At 37.0% G+C, this 21374-nt stretch overlaps 1 protein-coding gene across 1 annotated transcript in view; it reads left to right on the forward strand.

The window, feature by feature from the left end:
* The window catches only part of ADGRV1 (adhesion G protein-coupled receptor V1), a 560737-nt gene that overhangs the window by 32006 nt on the left and 507357 nt on the right, over nt 1-21374 (forward strand). Inside the window, exons 5-11 of the mRNA XM_065942069.1 lie at nt 3686-3790; nt 5279-5392; nt 7234-7799; nt 8165-8435; nt 9027-9356; nt 16849-17025; nt 19129-19352. Coding sequence (XP_065798141.1) covers nt 3686-3790; nt 5279-5392; nt 7234-7799; nt 8165-8435; nt 9027-9356; nt 16849-17025; nt 19129-19352 — 1787 coding nt within the window. The remainder of the gene's footprint in view (nt 1-3685; nt 3791-5278; nt 5393-7233; nt 7800-8164; nt 8436-9026; nt 9357-16848; nt 17026-19128; nt 19353-21374) is intronic.

Raw genomic sequence — 21374 nt, forward strand, 5'->3', positions numbered from 1 at the left:
ATTGAGCTGCAGGAGTTGCTTGTATATTTTTGAGATTAATCCTTTGTCTGTTTCTTCATTTGCTATTATTTTCTCCCATTCTAAAGGCTGTCTTTTCACCTTGCTTTTAGTTTCCTTTGTTGTGCAAAAGTCTTTAAGTTTCATTAGGTCCCATTTGTTTATTTTTGCTTTTATTTCCAATATTCTGGGAGGTGGGTCATAGAGGATCCTGTTGTGATTTATGTCGGAGAGTGTTTTGCCTATGTTTTCCTCTAGGATTTTTATAGTTTCTGGTCTTACCTTTATATCTTTAATCCATTTTGAGTTTATTTTTGTGTATGGTGTTAGAAACTGCTCTAGTTTCGTTCTTTTACCAGTGGTTGACCAGTTTTCCCAGCACCACTTGTCAAAGAGATTGTCTTTTCTCCATTGTATATCCTTGCCTCCTTTGTCAAAGATAAGGTGTCCATAGGTTTGTGGATTTATCTCTGGGCTTTCTGTTTTGTTCCATTGATCTATATTTCTGTCTTTGTGCCAGTACTATACTGTCTTGATGATTGTGGCTTTGTAGTAGAGTCCGAAGTCAGGCAGGTTGATTCCTCCAGTTCCATTCTTCTTTCTCAAGATTGCTTGGCTATTTGAGGTTTTTTTGTATTTCCATACAAATTGTGAAATTATTTGTTCTAGTTCTGTGATAAATACTGTTGGTAGCTTCATAGGGATTGCATTGAATCTATAGATTGCTTTGCCTAGTATACTCATTTTCACAATATTGATTCTTCCAATCCATGAACATGGTATATTTCTCCATCTGTTTGTGTCCTCTTTGGTTTCTTTCACCTGTGTTTTATAAAGTTTTCTATATATAGGTCTTTTGTTTCTTTAGGTAGATAATATTCCTAAGTATTTTATTCTTTTTGTTGCAATGGTGAATGGGATTGTTTTCTTAATTTCTCTTTCTGTTTTCTCATTGTTAGTGTTTTATCTAAGATTACTTAGAAGTGAAGAGGCCTATAAAATCATGGTCATGTCTTGCCCTAAACTCTTTCTGCTGATCATTCTACCTGCTTCATTTGTTCTCTGACTTGGATATTGTCTTAGTTCAGTCTGCTATAAACAGAGTATCAGTATATAGACTGAGTGGTTTAGTAACAACAGAAATTTATTTCTTACTGTTACGGAGGCTGACAAGTCCAAAATCAGGGCATCAGCAGATTTGGGGTTTGGTGTGGGCCTACTTCCTGGTTCATAGACAGTTCTCTTTTTGCTGTGTTTCCTTGTGGTGGAAGGGGAAAGAGAACTCTTGGAGGTCTCTTTTATAAGAATACTAATCTCATTCATAAGGGTTCTGCCCTCATGACCTACTCTCTTCCCAAAGACCCCAACTTCCAATAACATCACATTGGAGGTTAGGATCTGAACATGAATTTTGAGGGGGCATGGACATTCAGTCTATAACAGATGTTGTAACTCAGCTCCTTTTGCTTGATGTCCCCAACTGCCGCTTAAAAAAAGCATTGTCTGTTAGCCTCCTCTGAAAGTTTGGAGTGACTTGAGAGAAAAGAAATACATTGAAAGAGCACTGAAAAGAAAAACCTATAGTAAGCTTAAGTTGAATAGCAGACATTATAGCTCTTAACAATTCTATAATTATTCCTTACCTGGAGATTTTCCTATTAATTAATATTTCTTGAAAGTTAAAGCTCATCCCCCTTAGTTTTGCTCAAAAGTTCATTTTTTTCCCTCCCTTATCACCAAATTCATATGTCCCTGGTCAGTCCTGTGTTCAGAGGATTTTGTCTTTGGAAACAAACATACAAGGCAGGTCTCCTCCCTGATAAAAATCATACTCGGCTCTGAAATAAAAACAATTTATATTAAGTGGAATGATATATTGCAACTACACTTTAGTCTACAGTGTTTCCTGATTTTTAGAATCTTTTGAAAATGTTACTGATTATCATTACTAAAAGATGATATGACACTCCCCACCTTATCATCTATATTCCAATTTAGGTAACTCCTTCAATTGGTGTATTGTATGTCATTTTTCTTAGCACCTTAAATTACCTTTGAAACAAAGTGAGTTATCGATGACATGATCTTTAGAGTTGCAGTATCCTTATTAAAAAGGATATGTGGATCATGCCAATGTAGTAGACATTTTGTAACCTCCATTATTACAGCATGTACAAAAGTTATTAATCAAATCACTTCTTTTTGAATGATAGGGAGTTATTAGTTAATTATGAACCAGGCTCCCTTAGTTGCTTGATTTTTCTCCCCTCTGCCTTTACACTCACTCCCAACTCTTTATCCTCAACCACACACTGATTCATTTAAAGGTTTCTTTCCTTCTTTCTTTTGACATTAAATATCTTAGCCTTGGAATGAACCCCAGTTTCTAGCATTGGTCCCAAGTTCCCAACTGTTGTGGTCTCATGGCTGCCCGGCAGTCTCTGCCTGGGTACCTTCCCTCTGTGATTAAAATTAAAATAAGTAACTGATGAGCTCTCAGTTGGTACTTTGGTTTCCTTAAAGTACCTGGTCTGACTTTGGTTTCCAGACTGGATGATGATTATATCGATGATGAAGATGACAGTGATGGCAATGATAATTATAGCCAACCTTTGCTGGCCCTCACTATGTGTCCTGTACTAGGATAAGCACTTAGGTGTGAATTGATCTCATTGCAACCTCATCAGAACCGTTTGAGACAGGCATTCCTACCCCTGTTGATGGATGGGGATACTGAGACCTAGGATCACCTGCTACCTTGGCTGGCCTGTACCTGGCCACTCACCTCTTTTACCCTGAGTTTCAGCTGGCCATACCAACACTTTCCAACACTTGAAGTCCTGACTCTTTCTTTCCCTCAGTGATCATGTCCTGAAAAAAGTCATTCAGTTCAGTTCAGTCGCTCAGTCGTGTCTGACTCTTTGCGACCCCATGAACCACAGCACGCCAGGCCTCCCTGTCCACCACCAACTCCTGGAGTCCACCCAAACCCATGTCCATCGAGTTGGTGTTGCCATCCAATCATCTCATCCTCTGTTGTCCGCTTCTCCTCCTGCCCTCAATCTTTCCCAGGGTCTTTTCAAATGAGTCAGCTCTTTGCATCAGGTGGCCAAAGTATTGGAGTTTCAGCTTCAACATCAGTCCTTCCAATGAACACCCATGACTGATCTCCTTTAGGATGGACTGGTTGGATCTCATTAGCAGCTATCTGTTTTCAGTGGAAAGCTGACCGATGAGGAAGGAACAGTGGTTGAGAGCAAGGCTGAGCCATAGTCCCAGTTAGCTGCCCGGGTCTGGAGGCACAACTTATTCCTGTGACCTCCTGGGCCCCTGGGAGCCTTTGAATTCGTCACCTTTCAATTAGGTAACCTTTAAGATCCCTCAGCAGAACAGTTCATTGGCAGAAGCAGGGCAGGAACCTCCATCTTTTGCCTGACTAGTTTTATGTTCCCTTTATACTAATATTTGAACCTTATAAGCCTTATTAGCTACAGTTGATGAAGGCAAGGAAACCCCATATTCTTTAACCTCTGAGCCACCAGGGAAGCCCCTAGGAAACCCCACATTCTTAAAAGCACAATGTAGATGGATTTGTCTGTGGAAAATTGGGATTTCTAAGGTAGTAACTGTTTGCACAAGCTCCTGCCTCTGGTTGATCAGCACCTGATGGTCTTTGCTCTCCCAATAGCCTTTCTCAATCACAGTGAGTGAGCCCAGAGGCAGAAATGAATCTGTGCCTCTTACTCTCGTCAGAGAAAAAGGAACCTATGGGATGGTGACTGTGACTTTTGAGGTAAGTTTACTGTGAAATCATTTTAAATGGTAATGCTTAGAACTCATACTAGATCCCTGCAATTTAAAAAAATCAAGGTCCTTGGTATAATAAACATGACGCTTAATGAAAATGAAATAGAATGCTTTCATCATCTGAGAAATTTCATGTTTAATAGAAAACTGTTTTCCTTGCTGCTTGGAATATACTATGCTTCTGTGAAACACAACAGATTATTTTAGATACAGGATAATAATAAGCCACAAATTAATAACAATAATTCTATAAAATTCATAGAACATTTATGACAGATCTCTTTAAGGATATAAAATTTTAAGATGCTCATGGCTTCTAAGGCTTACATAAAATTATCTAGTATGTAGTCTTCCCTATATACATTCTCCATTTAAAAAAATACACTTAATGGATGGTGCTAACAGCAGTCACATTCGAAAAATTGGAAAATAATTGGCTGTAGAAATGATAAGGCATCATCAGGTTATAGTGTTTTCAACTCTCTGTGAATGTCTGAAGTTGTTTTATTGAATCTTGAGCCTTTTGTTCTGTTGAAATGATTACAGCTAACGTCTGTGGCGCACTTAGCATTGCTCGGCCCTGGTCTAAGTGCTTTACGCTGATTATTGCTGCATGTGAACTGTAGCTCTTCCCAGCGCTCGGTGTCCCTCCTGCCATTTGAAATGTTTTTTTCCATAGTCCTCACCATCATCCGGCACGCATTTGCTTATCTTCCATTTGTTCCCTTTCATTAAATGTCAGGTCCTGGTGGGTAGAAAGCTTGCCTTGTTCTCTGCTATATCCTTAGTACCTAAAAGAGGTCAGACACAGAGTACTTAATAAATACTTTTTGAAAGGAATATGATTTTATTAAATATTTGCATCTAACCTGGTCAGTGGACCTTGTTTCCTCATTTTAAAGATGGGGAAACAGCCACACAGGGTTGTTAAAAATACCTCATCCAAGGTTACACCACCAGGTGTAGAACTGGTATTTGATTCCATTACTTAAGAGAATATAATAATTTTGAATGCATTCTGCTCAAGAAAAAGTTTTTATAAAGTTTTTCCTCAGGCTTAATATTATGGTTGAGAAAAAACTCTTACAAACCATGTTGTTTAATCTGCGTGTGTGCTAAGTTGCCTCAGTATGTCTGACTCTCTGTGAGCCTGTCGACTGTAGCCCACCAGACTTCTGTGTCCAAAGAATTCTCCAGGCAAGAACAGTGGGATTGAACCTGGGTCTCCCACATTGCAGGCAGATTCTTTCCTCTCTGAGCCCCCAGGGAAGCCCTTGTAGTTTAATTATAGTCAAGATCTATAATTATATTATGGGCCTTGACTCCATTAATTAAAAGGGCAGACTTAATACAGGTTAGTGTCATTCTTCTTGCAAAACATTTTAAAATAAGTTTGCCAGTTTATATCACAGTAATGCTTTCTTACTCTAATGAAATGTTTTATGTTTATTGATGGCATCATGTTTCTTTGCAGGTAGAGGGTGGCCCAAATCCACCTGAAGATGATTTAAGTCCAGTTCAAGGAAATATCACTTTTCCTCCTGGCAAAGCAACAGTAGTTTATAACTTGACAGTACTTGATGATGAGGTAGGATGTATTAACTGCTTAAGAGGAACAGTGGCTCTCTGTATTATGGTCATGTTAGAGAATATTATGTCAAGTATTAAGTTGTGTTCAGTATTTGAAATTATTCAAGAGCACAGTTATATATAAAGTAATGTATTGCAGCCAGATATGCCATAGCTGTTAATGCCTATTTTGGAATAGATCTTGTTAACATTTACCTTATTTAATTCACATTAAGTTGTATATCTGAAAGGCGATGAACTTGAATGTAACTGACAGCCATACTCAATACAAGCATTTCAGAATTTTGTAAACCTTGATGATTGATTTTGCTAGTCATTGCAGTTTTGAGCAGGTATAGTATTACTTACCTAGCATAAATTTATTACTATAAAAGCAAACAAAATTCTGTTGCAATTGATATTTATTTGTTTGGATATTTTAAATGTTCACATTCATAGGAAGGCTTTTGTTGTTTTTAATTTCACAGCGAAGCTACCAAGGATTGAGATATATGACATGGCTAGTTTAACTGGCAAAGAAAGAGTGAATTTGAACAATATATACAGGGATGTTCCTTAATGAGCCAACCAAAAGAAAACATGTCTTTTAACACAATAACCTTAGCAGTAATACCAGAAGAAAAGGGATGGCTGGGAATGTATCCCTCTACCCTCCCACAAATAATAATGAAACTAAATCACAACAAATCCCAAAAAAGATGAATTAGAAGACATTATTAGAAAAGAGTATTTCTCTTGAAAAAATGAAATATTAAATAGTGCTGATAGCTCTAGCTCAGTGGTTGTGAAAGCTAGCAAAAACCGTTTGTTTTTAGAACCTGGAACATTGAGAAGGTTATAATTTGGGGGCAGTAATTAATTGTACATTTTAATTGTAAGTTTAAAAGACTATAGTTAATAATATAGTATTCTATACTTCAGAGTTACTGAGAGTAGGGCTTAGTCATTCTCTCCACACATACATACACAGAATTAACTGTGTGAGGTGGTGGATTTGTTAATATCTTGATCTTTGTAATCACAATGTATATGTATATCAAATCATCATATTGTACCCATAAATATGTTAGTTACATTTTTTTCATTATTCCTCAATAAAGTTTGAAGGAAACAGATCTTCAGTCAAACCATTGCATTTTCTTTTTTGAGATAGATAGCTTTACTTTTTATATTTCCGTTGATGGAAGTAGAAAAATATATTATTTCACTTTCATTCATTTATAGTGAAGTAAAAGTGCAAATAGCACAGTAGAGATTATCTGTGGGATTTCTGTGTAGTTAAAAAAAGTTACATTTTAACAGTGTCATCATTTTGCCTAAAGTGACTCTTATAGCTTGTTTTCCAGAGATGCATGGTACGTATTTTGAAAATCATATAATTGGTATCATGGATAAATCTTGAGATATAAGCTGCTTTGAAGCAAGAATAATTGACATGATAGAAAAACTTAACAATTTGTATGTGATGTTTATTGTAGTCTGCCAAGTTCTTAAATGTTATTAGACCTTGAAGGTTGCTTCTGATCCTGCATACCTGATGAAGCTAATAAGAACTTGTTTTTCTGTCAGATCTTTAGTTCTCTAGAGATTGATCAAGGTTGAAAGTCATTATGCTGATACTTCATTTCTTATTCATATCATTGCTTTATCTAAAATATGTTATTTACCTTTGGAAAATATAAATAGACACTGAACAAGCCTCCTTATCTGCTCATTTCAGTTAAAGATTTTTTTTTTAAATTTCTGTGTAATTGCATTGAAATATAAGTGCTTTTTATACTTTGTGTTTTGCAAGTGTTTTAGCTATTGATGTTTTGGCATTGCTTGTTTCTCTGATAGGTACCAGAAAATGATGAAATATTTTTGATTCAACTGAAAAGTGTAGAAGGAGGAGCTGAGATCAATACCTCCAGGAACTCGGTTGAGATCATCATTAAGAAAAATGACAGTCCTGTGAGATTCATTCAGAATGTTTATTTGGTACCCGAGGAAGACCACATACTCACAATTCCAGTGGTTCGTGGAAAAGATGACAGTGGAAATCTGATCGGATCTGATGACTGTGAAGTTTCTATCAGTTATGTTGTTATAACTGGGAATTCAACAGCACATGCCCAGGAAAATTTAGACTTCATCGATCTTCAGTCAAACACAACTATTGTGTTTCCACCTTTTATTTATGAATCACACCTGAAATTTCAAATAGTGGATGATGCCATACCAGAGATTGCTGAATCGTTTCAAATCATGTTACTGAAAGATACTTTACGGGGAGATGCTGTGCTATTAGGCCGTTCTGTTGTGCAAGTCACCATTAAGCCAAATGACAAACCTTATGGGGTCCTCTCATTCAACAGCGTCTTGTTTGAAAGGACAGTTATAATTGATGAAGATACAACAACAAGGTAGGATTTATTTTAAACCTTGTATTGCTGCAGTTATTTTAATATATTATTCCAAGATTTGATATTTGTGGTGTTGGACACAGTGCTGAACTGTTGAGGATATGTGTAATTTCCTTGACCATGGTTTCACTGTTTTCTTTCTTATTTGGGGAGTGATACTTGAAGCACATATTTAAATATGCAAGTTAATTCATGTTATGGTAGTTTCCTAGGACACATCTTCATACCTACTCCTTCCTTTGAAAAGCAGTCATTCTTTATGGTTTGGATTCTGCTTACCAGTGGCTAGTGGCCAACTTGATGTTGAAAATGCCCACTTCAAGGGAAATAGAGTGTCTTATGTGACCATATCATATTTCTTCCAGATTTGAAGAAATTACAGTGGTTAGAAATGGTGGCACTCATGGAAATGTTTCTGTGAACTGGATACTGACACGCAATAGCAGTGATCCCTCACCGGTAACGACAGATATCAGGCCAAGATCTGGAGTTCTCCATTTTGCACAAGGGCAGATGTTGGCATCGATTCCTCTCATTGTTGTTAATGATGATCTTCCAGAAGAGGCAGAAGCTTACCTACTTCAGATTCTACCTCATACGATACGAGGAGGTGCAGAAGTGAGCGAACCAGCGGAGGTAGATCTCTTGCTACGCTTTGCTTGTAGAAATACTTCTGTGCTCTCAAACAGACAAAGAATTTGATCATACACATCTTATATATGTTTAGTTTGATATGACAGGAAAAGGACGGGTTTTGGAAGTGGTGGTGAATTCCCTTGTCCCATCTGTAAATAAAAAGTTGGTTCTTAAATTCCACAAAGTTTTCAAATGTGTTTTTAATTCATCTTCTTTTTGTTGTTGTTCAGTCGCTAAGTCGTGTCCGACTCTTTTGCGACCCCATAGACCCTAGCCTGCCAGTCTCCTCGTTCCGAGGGATTTCCCAGGCAAGAATACTGGAGTGGGTTGCAATTTCCTGCTCTCAACTCAGTTGGGATCTTTCCAACTCAGGGATCGAATGTGCATCTCCTTCTTTGGCAGGCAGATTCTTTACGACTGAGGCACCTGGGAAGCCCAATTCATATTTTACTCTATTACTTGTATGAGTAATCATTTTTAGATATGATACAGAATTACACATTAAAATTCAAAATAGCCTAGAAAATAAGCAGTTTGGTGATCTTAGATGTGAGAATTCTGCACTTTAATGTTTTATTCCTTTATCTGCAGCTTTTGTTTTACATTCAGGATAGTGATGATGTTTATGGCCTAATAACATTTTTTCCTGTGGAAAACCAGAAGATTGAAAGTAGCCCAGGTGAACGATGCTTGTCATTGAGTCTTGCAAGACTAGGAGGAACTAAAGGAGATGTGAAGATATTTTATTCTGCACTTTATATTCCTGCTGGAGCTGTGGACCCTTTGCGAGCAAAAGATGGCATCTTAAATATATCCAAGAGAAGCAGTTTCATTTTTCCAGAACAGAAAACCCAAGTCACTATAAAATTGCCTATAAGAAATGATGCATTCCTTCAAAATGGGGCCCACTTTTTAGTACAGGTACTTTAATGATTAAAATCATCTCAACTTTGGTTCTGCCACATGTGTACTTACCTGAGTGAGAGAGTTAACTAGTCATTATTTTATCCTTATTTATATTTTGGATTCTGTTGCTTACTGCAAGTTATGTAGGGAGACCAAAGAGAAACTGTCTGCCCCTCAGGCATATAAGGATGAATAAAACAAGGGTTATACTAAGATCATTGTTTTAATTATGCAATAATAAAAGCAGATCAGACATAGTAAGGTCAGTGTTTTAATTATGTGATAATAAAAGCCGATCAGACATGAAATGTAGGTCAATATAATTCATGATATAATGGAGTTATTCATGAACTGTGAGTCGGGGAGGGCTGGGAGAGCGCCAGTGAGAGGTCTGTCATTCTTTTGAGTTGATGTGGGAAAATGTGACATCAAAATTTGGATTGTAGAATAAATATGTTTTTCATGATGGATATTGCAGGGAAGGCATTCAGAAATGAAAAAAGCAATATGACAGAAAATTGTGTAGATACTTTAAAATAGTATACCAAAAAAATCTGTTAACATATGTAGAGTCTCTGGACTTTTATTACTTAATAAGAAATAAAGCTCTTATATTTTTCTATCTGCTATTATTTCTTAACTTTTATTAACCAAAGCATTATTTAAACATTTTTTTTAATTTAATTTTTTTGGCCATACCGCTTGGCATGCGGAATCTTGGTTCCCTGACCATGGATCAGACCCATGCCCCCTGCAGTGGAAGTGTGGAGTCGCTGAACCTCTGGGGACGTCCAAACCAAAGCATTGTTTTTATTGCCAAAGTTTGATACCTCTGTACTCACAATAGTATAGTTGCATTTTCCACATGGATGCTATTGATTGATTTTGAAAATTAGAAAGACTAAAATGTGCTTATCAAATTTTGATTATGTAACTAAATTTCTAAATTTCAAACATAATCAGATAGTATAAATAGAGCAATAAGGAAGGAATGTATAATCTGTTACCATACATTAGGCTAACTGAAGTATATATGAAATGAAATCTCATATTTCATCAATTTCTTTGAACCATGGGATATTTAAATTTGTTCCATATTTTTCCCTAGCTTTGTTTTATAGTTTATTATTGCTTTCTCTGGAGTTTCTGACTGTCCCCTTTTATATGCCATTCTTACCAAATTAGATCTTCCATCCAGCTGTCTTTTTTGTGCAGTCAGTAAATTGTATCCAGTTCTTTGTGACCCCATGGATTGCAGCATGCCAGGCTTCCCTGTCCTTCACTATCTCCTGGAGTTTGCTCAAATTCACGTCCATCGAGTTGATGATGCCATCCAACCATCTCATCCTCTGTCGTCCCCTTCTCCTTCTGCCCTCAGCCTTTCCCAGCATCAGGGTCTTTTCGAAAGAGTCAGCTCTTCACATCAGGTGGCCAAAGTATTGGAGCTTCGGTACCAGTCTTTCCAAGCTGTCTTACATGTGTTGAATGCTGAGTTTAGCTGTGCACGCTACTTTCTCCAACTTGCTTCTCACGTGCTGCTTGTGACTGTTTTACTAACTCCTTAATTTTCTTGATTTCTTGCCTCTTATTTCTTGGATTGTGTTTTAGTTTGTTGTAACACATGTATCCTCAAATACATGAACAGAAGAAGTATGTGCCAGGTAAGCTTCTTGAGCCTTTGAGCTCAGTGAAATTTCATACATTGATTCCTGGCTTATAGGAATTTCTAGATTAAAGTAATTTTTTCCTAAGAACTTGAAAGGTACTCTCTTTTAACTTCCAGGGTAGCTGATGAGAAGTTCGAGGAAAAGAAATTATTTGCCTTTAGGTTAACTTGCTCTTCTTCTCTGAAAGCTTTTTTTAGAAAGATCTTCTTGGCATTTGAATTTCTCATGGCTGTGTCATACCTTGCTTAGCACTTGGTGGGGTGGGCCATTTTATTCTGAAGACTTTTTCTCTTTTTTTTTTTTTTTTTTGAGCTGGCCTACTTCTCGTGCTTGTATGGTTTGTGCATTAATTGAGGACTCCTAGTGGAGGTGTCTAGTGAGTCCTCTGTTAAGGGGTATATTATTTGTTGGTATGTAGGGATGACTTTTTGCGATAGGTCTATGTATGGGAGACCTTTTGTCAGTATCCCAAGACTTTGTCCCTAGTGGTAGGAGATCTGTTTTTCATCTTTATTGTTATTACTATTATTCCGTTGTGTCTCCTTATAATGAGTGAATTATTATGTGACGTACCCTCTGTCTATGAGGATAACCCTCTTTTTAGAGGACCCTTGGATTTCTCCTCTTGGCATGATGGGTGAGCGGAACATGGTGTCATTCACGGTTGTTTCTGTTCCCCCTGCCACTACCAGAATGCTCGTGTGAGATGAATGGCCAGACAGTGGTGGATCTGAATCTATGAAGTGAAATTGAGCAAGTGGTCAAGCCCATGGCCCTGGCCCTGTTGAACGAGAAGTTAAGGCAATTAGAATACTGCTGCCAGAGCACATTTAGAGATATACTTAGAAAATCTTAAAAAGCTTTAAGTTTGGCCTTCTGGAAAATGTCATAACTTTATTTATTTATGACTGCACTGGGTTTTTATGCTGTGTATGGGCTTTCCCTAGTGGCTTAGACGGTAAAAGTGTCTGCCTACAATGTGGGCGACCCGGGTTCGATCCCTGGGTTGGGAATATCCCCTAGAGAAGGAAATGATGACCCACTCCAGTTTTCTTGCCTGGAAAATCCCACGGACAGAGGAGTTTGGTAGGCTGCAGTCCATGGGGTCACAAAGAGTCGGACACGACTGAGTGACTTCACTTTCACTTTCTGTGGGCTTTCTCTAGTTGCAGTGATGGGGCTACTCTGTATTTGGTGCACAGCCTTCTCATTGGGGGGCTTCTCTTGTTACTGAGCACAGGTGCACGGGCTTCAGTAGTTGCAGTTCCCTGGCCCTAGAGCACAGGCGCAATAGCTGTGGCACACGGGCTTAGTTGCCCCATGCCGTGTGAGATCTTCCCAGGGCAGGGATCGAATCCATGTCCTCTGCACTGGCAGGCGGATTCTTAACCCCTGGACCACCAGGGGCACTCCTTTGCCTTCTCTGCTGTTGGTGTCCTTTGGATTCAGAGCATTCTCATTAGTAGATATTGTCTTGGTCAGTTCAGGCTGTTATAAAGACTGCCACAGACTGGGTTATGGCTTAAACATCAGACATTTACTTTCCTCACTTCTGGAGGCTGGAAGGTGTGCGATCAGACTCGGGGAGAATCCCCTTCCTGCTGTGCAGAAATGATGTCTTTTTGCTGAGTGCTCACGTGATGGAGAGAGAGAGGATCCAAATTCTTTGGTGTTTCTCTTTAAAAGGGCACTAACCTCCTCATGAGGGTTCTACTCTTACAACCTGGTTGCCTTCCAAAGGTCCCATCTCCAAATACCATCTTATTGGGCATAAGGGTTTCAACGTATGAATTCTAGGGGTGGAGATACAAGCATTTACTTCATAGCATGTCACTTCTCCCTTTGTCCTCAGTCTTGGCTAGGCCAAAACTCATATGAGAAAGAAATTACTAAAACAAGTGAAATGAAGGAAAGATTTTGCACAGTTGATTTTGCTTTCATGGAGGCCTGGAATTCCTGTAGTAGTTGCAGTGATGTGACCTGAGGATTGATGGATTGATTGATGTGACCCGAGATTGAGCATTGATGATGCAGAGAGTATTGATTTGGAATTGTAGAGAACTTTTCTGTTTTCCATTTCTGATTTGTTTTCTTACACTGCCTCAAAACCAGATTTTACTGTGGCTAGGAAGGGTTGAGGGCAGGAGAAGAAGAGGGTGACAGACGATGAGATGGTTGGATGGCATTACTGACTCAATGGACATGAGTTTGCGCAAACTCTGGGAGATAGTGAAGGACAGGAAGCCTGGCTTGTTGCAGTCCATGAGTTCATGAGTTGGACACGACTAAGCGCCTGAAGAACAAGAGACACCCTATATTTATGCCACTGTTAGTAACCTTTATATTGAACTTTTAGCCTCTGAAAACATTCAAAATCTCTATCCACATGGCTGCAGAGAATCCCTGTACAAACAAAACTCTATTAAAAATCTTCAACCAGTCAGAATTACTCTAGTGATTTTATTTCAGCCTTCTATATGAACATGACCAGTGAAAAAGCTGGCTTAAAACTCAAAAAACGAAGATCATCGCATCCGGACCTATTACTTCATGGCAAATAGATGGGGAAACAGTGCAAACAGTGACAGACTATTTTCTTGGCCTCCAAAATCACTGCAGATGGTGACTGCAGCCATGAAGTTAAAACATGCTTGCTTCTTGGAAGAAAAGCTATGACAAACCTAGACAGCGTATTACAAAGCAGAGACGTTACTTCGTTAACAAAGGTCAAAGCTATTATTTTTCCAGTAGTCATGTATGGATGTGAGACTTGGACCATAAAGAAGGCTGAGTGCCGAAGAATTAATGCTTGTGAACTGTGGTGTTGGAGAAGACTCTTGAGAGTCCCTTGGACTGCAAGGAGATCAAACCCGTCAATCCTCAAGGAAATCAGCCCTGAATATTCGTTGGGAGGACTGATGCTGAAGCTGAAACTCCGGTACTTTGGCCTCCTCATTAGAAAAGACCTGGATGCTGGGAAAGATTGAAGGCAGTAGAAGGGGATGACAGAGGACGAGATGGTTGGATGGCATCACTGACTCCATGGACCTGAGTTTGAGCAAGCTCTGGGAGATAGTGAAGGACAGGGAGGCCTGAAGTGCTACAGTCCATGGGGTCGCAAAGAGTTGGACATGACTGAGCGACTGAAGAACAAATATGAACATGACAGTTTATTTTTGATAACACTTGAAAAGTAAGGAGAAACTTGAAGAATATCTGAATTTTGGTGATTGTGAGTTAGAAACTTTTTGTACTAATTCCAGACTCAATTTTTATTTCTCTCTCTATTCAGTTGAATAAGAAAGGTCTTATAGTGCAAACGGTCCTTTTAACACTTTAGGAAGAAAAGGCATTATTAGTCACTGACACAGTTCCTTAAGGTTCAGAACAGCTGTCAGCTCTGGAGGTCTGGTTGGAATTAAAAGGTTGTGTAGTTTGTATAGTACATAATGGATGAGCAACTTTAGAATAGGAGGCATCAGACTCTGCATGGAAATCTGAATGAAACTGAAGAAAGGAGAATCAGAGACATGAGCTTCTTTTTCTTTAGTGACCCTCTCAGCTAAATACATTAGTCTGGGATACAGCTTTTGGCAGGCATGGGGTTACTAATGTGCTGTCCCCCTTGCAAACTGTCTGAAAGCAAAGAACGACTCTTTATGAATGGAGTAGTTTGATTTAACAGATGCTTAAGGAACCCAGACAAAAAAGGCTTGGAGACTAGGAAGTAAGCCATGGAAAATTAGCATTTTCCTTTTGATCAGTTCATTTCATGGTCTTCTATATCTTCTTTCTTCTTGGTTTTCAAAAATACTATGTTTAGAATTAGTTCTGTAACTGTTTGGATAAATTTAAGAAGAATATGAATTTTGTCCTTTTTGAGAAGTTTCGAAGTAAAATATGTTGGGTTTTTTCCCCTTGATGTTGTCAACAGTGTTATCAGTTTGACTCTCCGTGAATATATAGGGATGAGAGTGTACATTCACAAACACGTTCTGACTCACACAGGCCCAGTGTATTTTCAAGCCTTTGCCTCTAACCAGTGTATACTATATGCCATTCAAATATATATTTTTATTTCTAATTTTTTGTGCTACCTTTAAAGATAAATACACACATATATATGTATGTATATTATTTTTCTCTAGAAGAATGACAGTTATGTCATTTTAACTATTTATTTTCTCATTTCATTAATTTTATTAAGCAAATGCAGTATCCTGAAGACTGCATGTTTTATTTTACTTGATTCAGTCTACATACCAATGTTTGGCAAAATTAGTCTGATTTCTTTTTTTTTTTTTCTTTTATTCAAGTGAATATTTACCAGTTACAGAACTTTTGGTATTCTTCTCCTATATATGATTTTCAAAGCAAAGTGTGTTACATTTAAAAAGCCTTTACTTTTGCCCTTAAAATGTACACTGTCGAACACATGTACACCCGTGGCGGATTCATGTCAATGTATGGCAAAACCAATATAATATTGTAAAGTAAAAAAAGTACACTGTTTATCAGAAAAAGTGAGCACATGTGCAGTATCAGTATAATCCTTGTCCACCTGTGAAAAACCAACTTCAATCACCAGTGTCTACTGCTGGTTACTTAGTGGCATTGTATCCACATTGCAAAGCTTAACAGAGGGCTCTGAAGAGGGAGAGATCTATTCTGTTCCATTAAGTTTACAGTTGCTTTTTTAACTTGAATTATCTATGCTTTTTGCAATCCTATATTGACTGTCTATCCCTATAGTCATGTGAACACTGTGAGGATTGATAAGTTGGGTTTTCGAAAGTTGAAAGTTTTGATAGATCAGGATTCTGAGCCAGTTCATTTTGTGTTGTGGGGGTAAATCAACACATTGATTGTGTCGCTGCTGTACATACAGGTCTATGTCATGTTTCAGGAAAATACTGAGAAGGACACAGATCCACGAGAGTTCTGTAGTCCTGTTGGGAAGTAAAAGTCTGGAACTTGGAAAATGATGATAAGCAAGCAATATGCGAAATTTAAAGTGAATTTCTAAGTTTAGTGAGGGTAGTAGTAGAAGTTGAGGAAGAGAGAGAAGAAAGAGGGCTGGAGAATCCAAGGAAATTTTCCTAGGGGAGAGGGATATTTGACTAGTTTTTAAAAGCAAGTCCATTTTGATTTTTGAAATGATGGATAGAGGCCCTTCTACATGAGGAAACACTTTGAAAGTTACAGTGAAGATCATGTTCATTAATCACAGGGACACATGATGCATTTCTTTAAACATAAAGACATATTAAGTCACATTGGGAGTTGTGAATGGTCTTCTGATAGTGAATCTTCTCTGGCAGAGAGGAGTGAATGATTTGATTGGAGATGTGGTTCAGTGGAAGGGAGGAGGGAGGTGTGGGCAGCTCACTGATATTTGGCTTTAAATCAAGGTAGGTGGGTACAGGCAACAAGGAAAAGTGGATGGCGGTACTGGGGAAAATTGTGTAACATGAAGCAGAGATGGTGATTGCTTTTGTGCACATTCTGTCTGTAAAGTGTCTCTGTGACATTTATGTTATATTCAGTGGCAGTTATAAAGATTTGGAATTTTGAAGGAGAGATCCAGAGATTTTTGGGGAGCAGGTGTAAAACTGTAAGATAAAGGTCTCAGGAAGAACCCTGGGAATAATTATAGTTGAGAAGCAGAAAGAGGTTAAGAGGCCAGTCCAGGAGGTTGAATCAGAATGATGAATGAAGGATGAAAGTGGCCAGGTTATTGGTGGCCTTTACCTGTGCTTGTCTTTTCATTCAATTAAGACTTTAAACTTTTTCTTAAAAGTTTCTTTTCACTTTTTATGGTGTTTTTCTATTTATTACAGTTGGAAGCTGTGGAGTTGGTGAATATAGTTCCCCCGATTCCACCTATAAGTCCTAGATTTGGGGAAATCCAAAATATTTCTTTGGTGGTTACTCCAGACATTGCAAATGGAGAAATTGGCTTTGTTAGCAATCTTCCAATCATTTTGCGTGAGCCAGAAGATTTTGCTGCTGAAGTGGTAAGTAGACTTTTTCTTATTGATGGGGCATATTGAGTTTGAGATAGAGATACTTTTTTTTGAGGGGGAGTCAGGTTAATACAGAGTTAACAGATCTTGAAAAATTTCACCGTTATAGCAAGCCTTCAGTTTGTAATTTGACATAAAGAAATTGATGAATGTGTGATTTTTGTCTTTTTCCATATTTGAAAGAATAAAATTAGAATTAATTGCTTACAGGAAAAGAAGGATAGTATGGGGAGGCTTGTGACATTTGATGAAGTAATAGCCCAACACAATTAAAAAAAAAATTAGTCAAGTCATATGTACCCCAAGAATCCTTGACTTTTTACATTTCCAAGCACTCCTCATGCTTGCCTTGGGCAGGATTTGGGGTGGCATCCTATGTTTGGTGGTGGAGGAGGTGATAAAGTAGGGGATACCAAATCTTAGGAATTACACATAAATATATAATTTACATATATGAGTATTTCTGGATACACACACACACAGAAGCATGTTCACATATATGGCGCCTCTCTCTGCCCGCCACCTGGTTGAATTTTCCTGCCATCTATCTAGAGACCACTCTGACCTTTGACCATGCCATTCCCTGAGCCACAATCTGTCCCTAAAACCCTCTCAGGTTCTCTCACACTTAGATTTGATTTAAACTGGTTTGTGGTTCAGGTTAGGAATGTGGAGAGTTGTTTTTGTTACCAAAGCCTCATGTCAAAATATGGTGACCACAACTTCTTTTGTTTGTATATTTGATTCTGTGAATTGGCAGAGAAGCTCAATTTTTCAAGGTGATTTTGATTTTGTATATTTCTCATTATACACTATTTTCTTGTAAAACCTCAAAAGCATTCAGTTTGTTCTGAAAGAATGGTTTGTTCTTGCTCATCTATCTTATAAAGCTGTACATGTACCATTCCATATTTTTCCCTGGAGGGGAATGAGCTTCTAGGGAAAGTTTTGAGCTCCATGAACCCGTCTTCTTCCCCTCCTGGGAAACAGCAGAAGTGAGAATTTCCCTTTGTTCTCTTTGCCTGATTTACAGCCTGGCCACGCCCACTCCCTTGGGGTAAATCAAGGGCCTAGCCCTTTCTTGCTGTTTCTTCTTTTTTTTAATCTTTTCTGAGAATCTTACTTTCTTGCTGGTCTCCAGCCTTGACTGTTGCTAGCCAAATTAGGAGAATGGTTAGTGAGGAAAATATCTTCCATGTTTTTCCAGATGGCCTTTGTTAAAGGGCAAAGTGCAGAGGATACCTTTTTTAGGCACTTAAAAAGAATTGCATATCTACTGTTAAATATTTGTTTATATTCTTTGCTTGAAAAAAACTTCATTATGATCTTCAGTGATCCTTTTCTTAGACATTTTGAAAGTGTGCTGGACTCAAATGACACTACCAAATACAATTTGTTTCAGAATTATTATTATAGTTTCCATTTATTTAGTTCATGCTTTGGAGAGACACTTGACTCTTCACCAGGAACTTGCAAAATAGGGAACCTCTAGCTTCATTTCACATGTGGAAATTGAGGTCAGAAAGGTTAAGTAACTTGCCCATGGAAACTCAGAGCCATGATTTGAGTATCAGCATTTGTTTGGTTAGAAGCATTTCTTATTCTTATTTGTATTATTATTTTCTTATTTTGCCCTTTATCACTTTAGGATGCATTGAGGATAACTGTGTGCTTCCCAGATTTATTTACAAAAGCTTATTTTTCACTTTATATGGTGATATTAATTCTCTTTTCAGAGACCCTCTGATGGAGATTTACTCTTTAGCTAAATTGTTCTATGGTTTTCACAGTTCTTTGGCTCTTAAAATGAAGTCTTTTTGTTAAGACAAATCTCAGGATAGGAATATTGTTGGGTGGGGGAAATTTAGTAGATATTTGATTAGCAAAAACTAATATAACGTAGTTCAGTCTTATAATTGTCATGCTTAGAAAGAAGCTTGCTCAATTGTGCTAGTAATAGCATTTTAATTGTTCACTTCTCTATGCAGAGTGCCTAAACATTCATTTAACATGTGTCTGTACTAACTGAAAAGCTTAGGTAGTTTGTAAGTATGTATTTCAGAAGAACTTGTTCTGTTTTCTTCTCTTTATAAGGTATGCATTCCCTTACATCGGGATGGAACTGATGGCCAGGCTACTGTCTACTGGAGTTTGAAGCCCTCTGGCTTTAATTCAAAAGCAGTGACCCTGGACGATATCGGACCCTTTAATGGCTCTGTTGTGTTTTTATCTGGGCAGAGTGACACAACAATCAACATTACTGTCAAAGCTGATGACATTCCGGAAATGAATGAGACAGTAACACTTTCTCTAGACAGGTAATAACGTAATTAGGGAGCGTTTAGTGACATTTATATGTTCGTGTTCTCTGAAATAATTTTATTTCTTTTCTCCATGTAAAGTATGGAGTATAATTCTTTTTCCATGTAAAGTAAAAAGAAAATACTTAAGTAGATAATGCTCTGCTGACCTGACTTTACTGCTGTTTTATGATGATTTTGGTTAGATTGTAAATATGATGTAGTGAACTCTTACCCTGCTATTTTTGTGAAGAAACATTACATCAAGAATTTAAGGTATTAGATACATCTTAAGCATAGCTAATATGTTGCTATATTCAAAAAATAGGCAGCAATAAATGCAAAATGTTAGGTTAGGCAAATAGCTCTGCTGGCTTCATTTTCATCAAGTAAGAGGATTAGAACTTTTTTGAGTGAGTAAAAAGAAAGCATTAATGTTAATTTAATGAAATTCTCTTTTTTACATGGGATTTAAATATTAAATAATACTTCCAAAGAAGAAAAAAAAATACACATTTAACGGGTATTTTTAAGTAATAGTAGGATTTACTTAACATCTCTCAAGTAAGTGATTTAGATCAAGAAAATACCAGGATCTCTCAAAGAGAATTTTTCAGTAATTCATGAAATTTCAAAAATAAAAAAATATTTTGCTTAATTGGTTTTAATTGAGTTAAAATTAAAACCAGCTTATCTACCATATGTCTCTAAATTAAAGTTGATACATATTAAGAAGGCTAATGTGTGATTTGAGGACTTTGCAAAATTTCATTTTAGAAACAATAAAATTCATAGATGAATTCAGTGGTTCAATAGGTGTTATTTTGTACTGTTTTAATCAGGACTGAAAAAGTAATAATCATTTTATGTAACCCCTGATCGTATCCAAATTTTGCTCTCAGACTCTTATAGGTTTTTCTGTGTTGCTGTACTGTAGAAATACAAGCACATTTAATAAACCTTATGAGTAGTTTTTATTTTTATGTAAAAGAAAAAATTTAGAATATAGGGAACTAATCTGTTGAATGTCTGCTGTTCATTTTGTTTGCTTTCATAACCACATTGTGTTTCTTTTTTAAATTAAAAATTAAAACAAAACAATAGCAAAATAGGCAAACAAAGAAACCCAAAAAAGCAAAAACCAAAAACTGCACGTGTGCATACAGAGACACACACACACATTAAATCTTTTGGAAGATATTTCATATGATAAGAAATTAGTGAAATGTAAACTGAAAATTATTATTTTTTCACTTATGTCCTTTTTTTGTTTAAGTTAGATTTGAGTGCTTATTGAATCAATGGACTGTCTTAAAAAGAAACTAAAGAAAAATGAGCAGCAGTCATAAACCAAAGAGGCAGTAATCTATAGAGACTTTATTAATTCAGTTGAGAGTTTCAACTCTGAACTAAATGTATAGCAAGTTCATAAGTGACTATTCTTCATATTCTTTCAAAACAGTCATTTTTAACCTTATATAAATCTTTGAAATTAACTAAATATAATTTTGAAATATTTTCTCTCTCTCTCTTTCCTGTGGGTTAAAGTAGTATGCAAGAAAGTATAAACCACAGGGATGAGAATTTCAGAAGTTATTGATTCCTCTCTTTTCAAGTGGAAGAAATTAGTTCAAATTGATACTAAATTTTTTTAGCTCAATTAGTAACTAGCACATACTTGTATTATCTATATGTGTGTGAACAAATTACAATTCAGTATTCTACTAAGACATATTGAAATAAATGTGACAATCAAATCCACAATTTAAAGTAAGGTATTTTGTCAAAACCTCCCTCTCAATTTTGCAAGTTTTTAACAAAACTAAAAGAATGAATGAATGCTAGTGTGATTATAGTAAGTTACAGTAAAATATTGCAAGAAAGCACTTTATTCTGATATCATTTGTGATTTTCTTTTAATGTAAAATTCAGATGAAAATTTTGTATATTTCTGTTAAATAGAGATAAAAGTTGCCCTAGTGCTGAATGAGTTATAATGCTTTTAATACCATACTAATTAAAAATATTTTTAAGTTCTCT

Source organism: Muntiacus reevesi, chromosome 1 (assembly GCF_963930625.1).
Source record: "Muntiacus reevesi chromosome 1, mMunRee1.1, whole genome shotgun sequence".
NCBI lineage: Eukaryota > Metazoa > Chordata > Mammalia > Artiodactyla > Cervidae > Muntiacus > Muntiacus reevesi.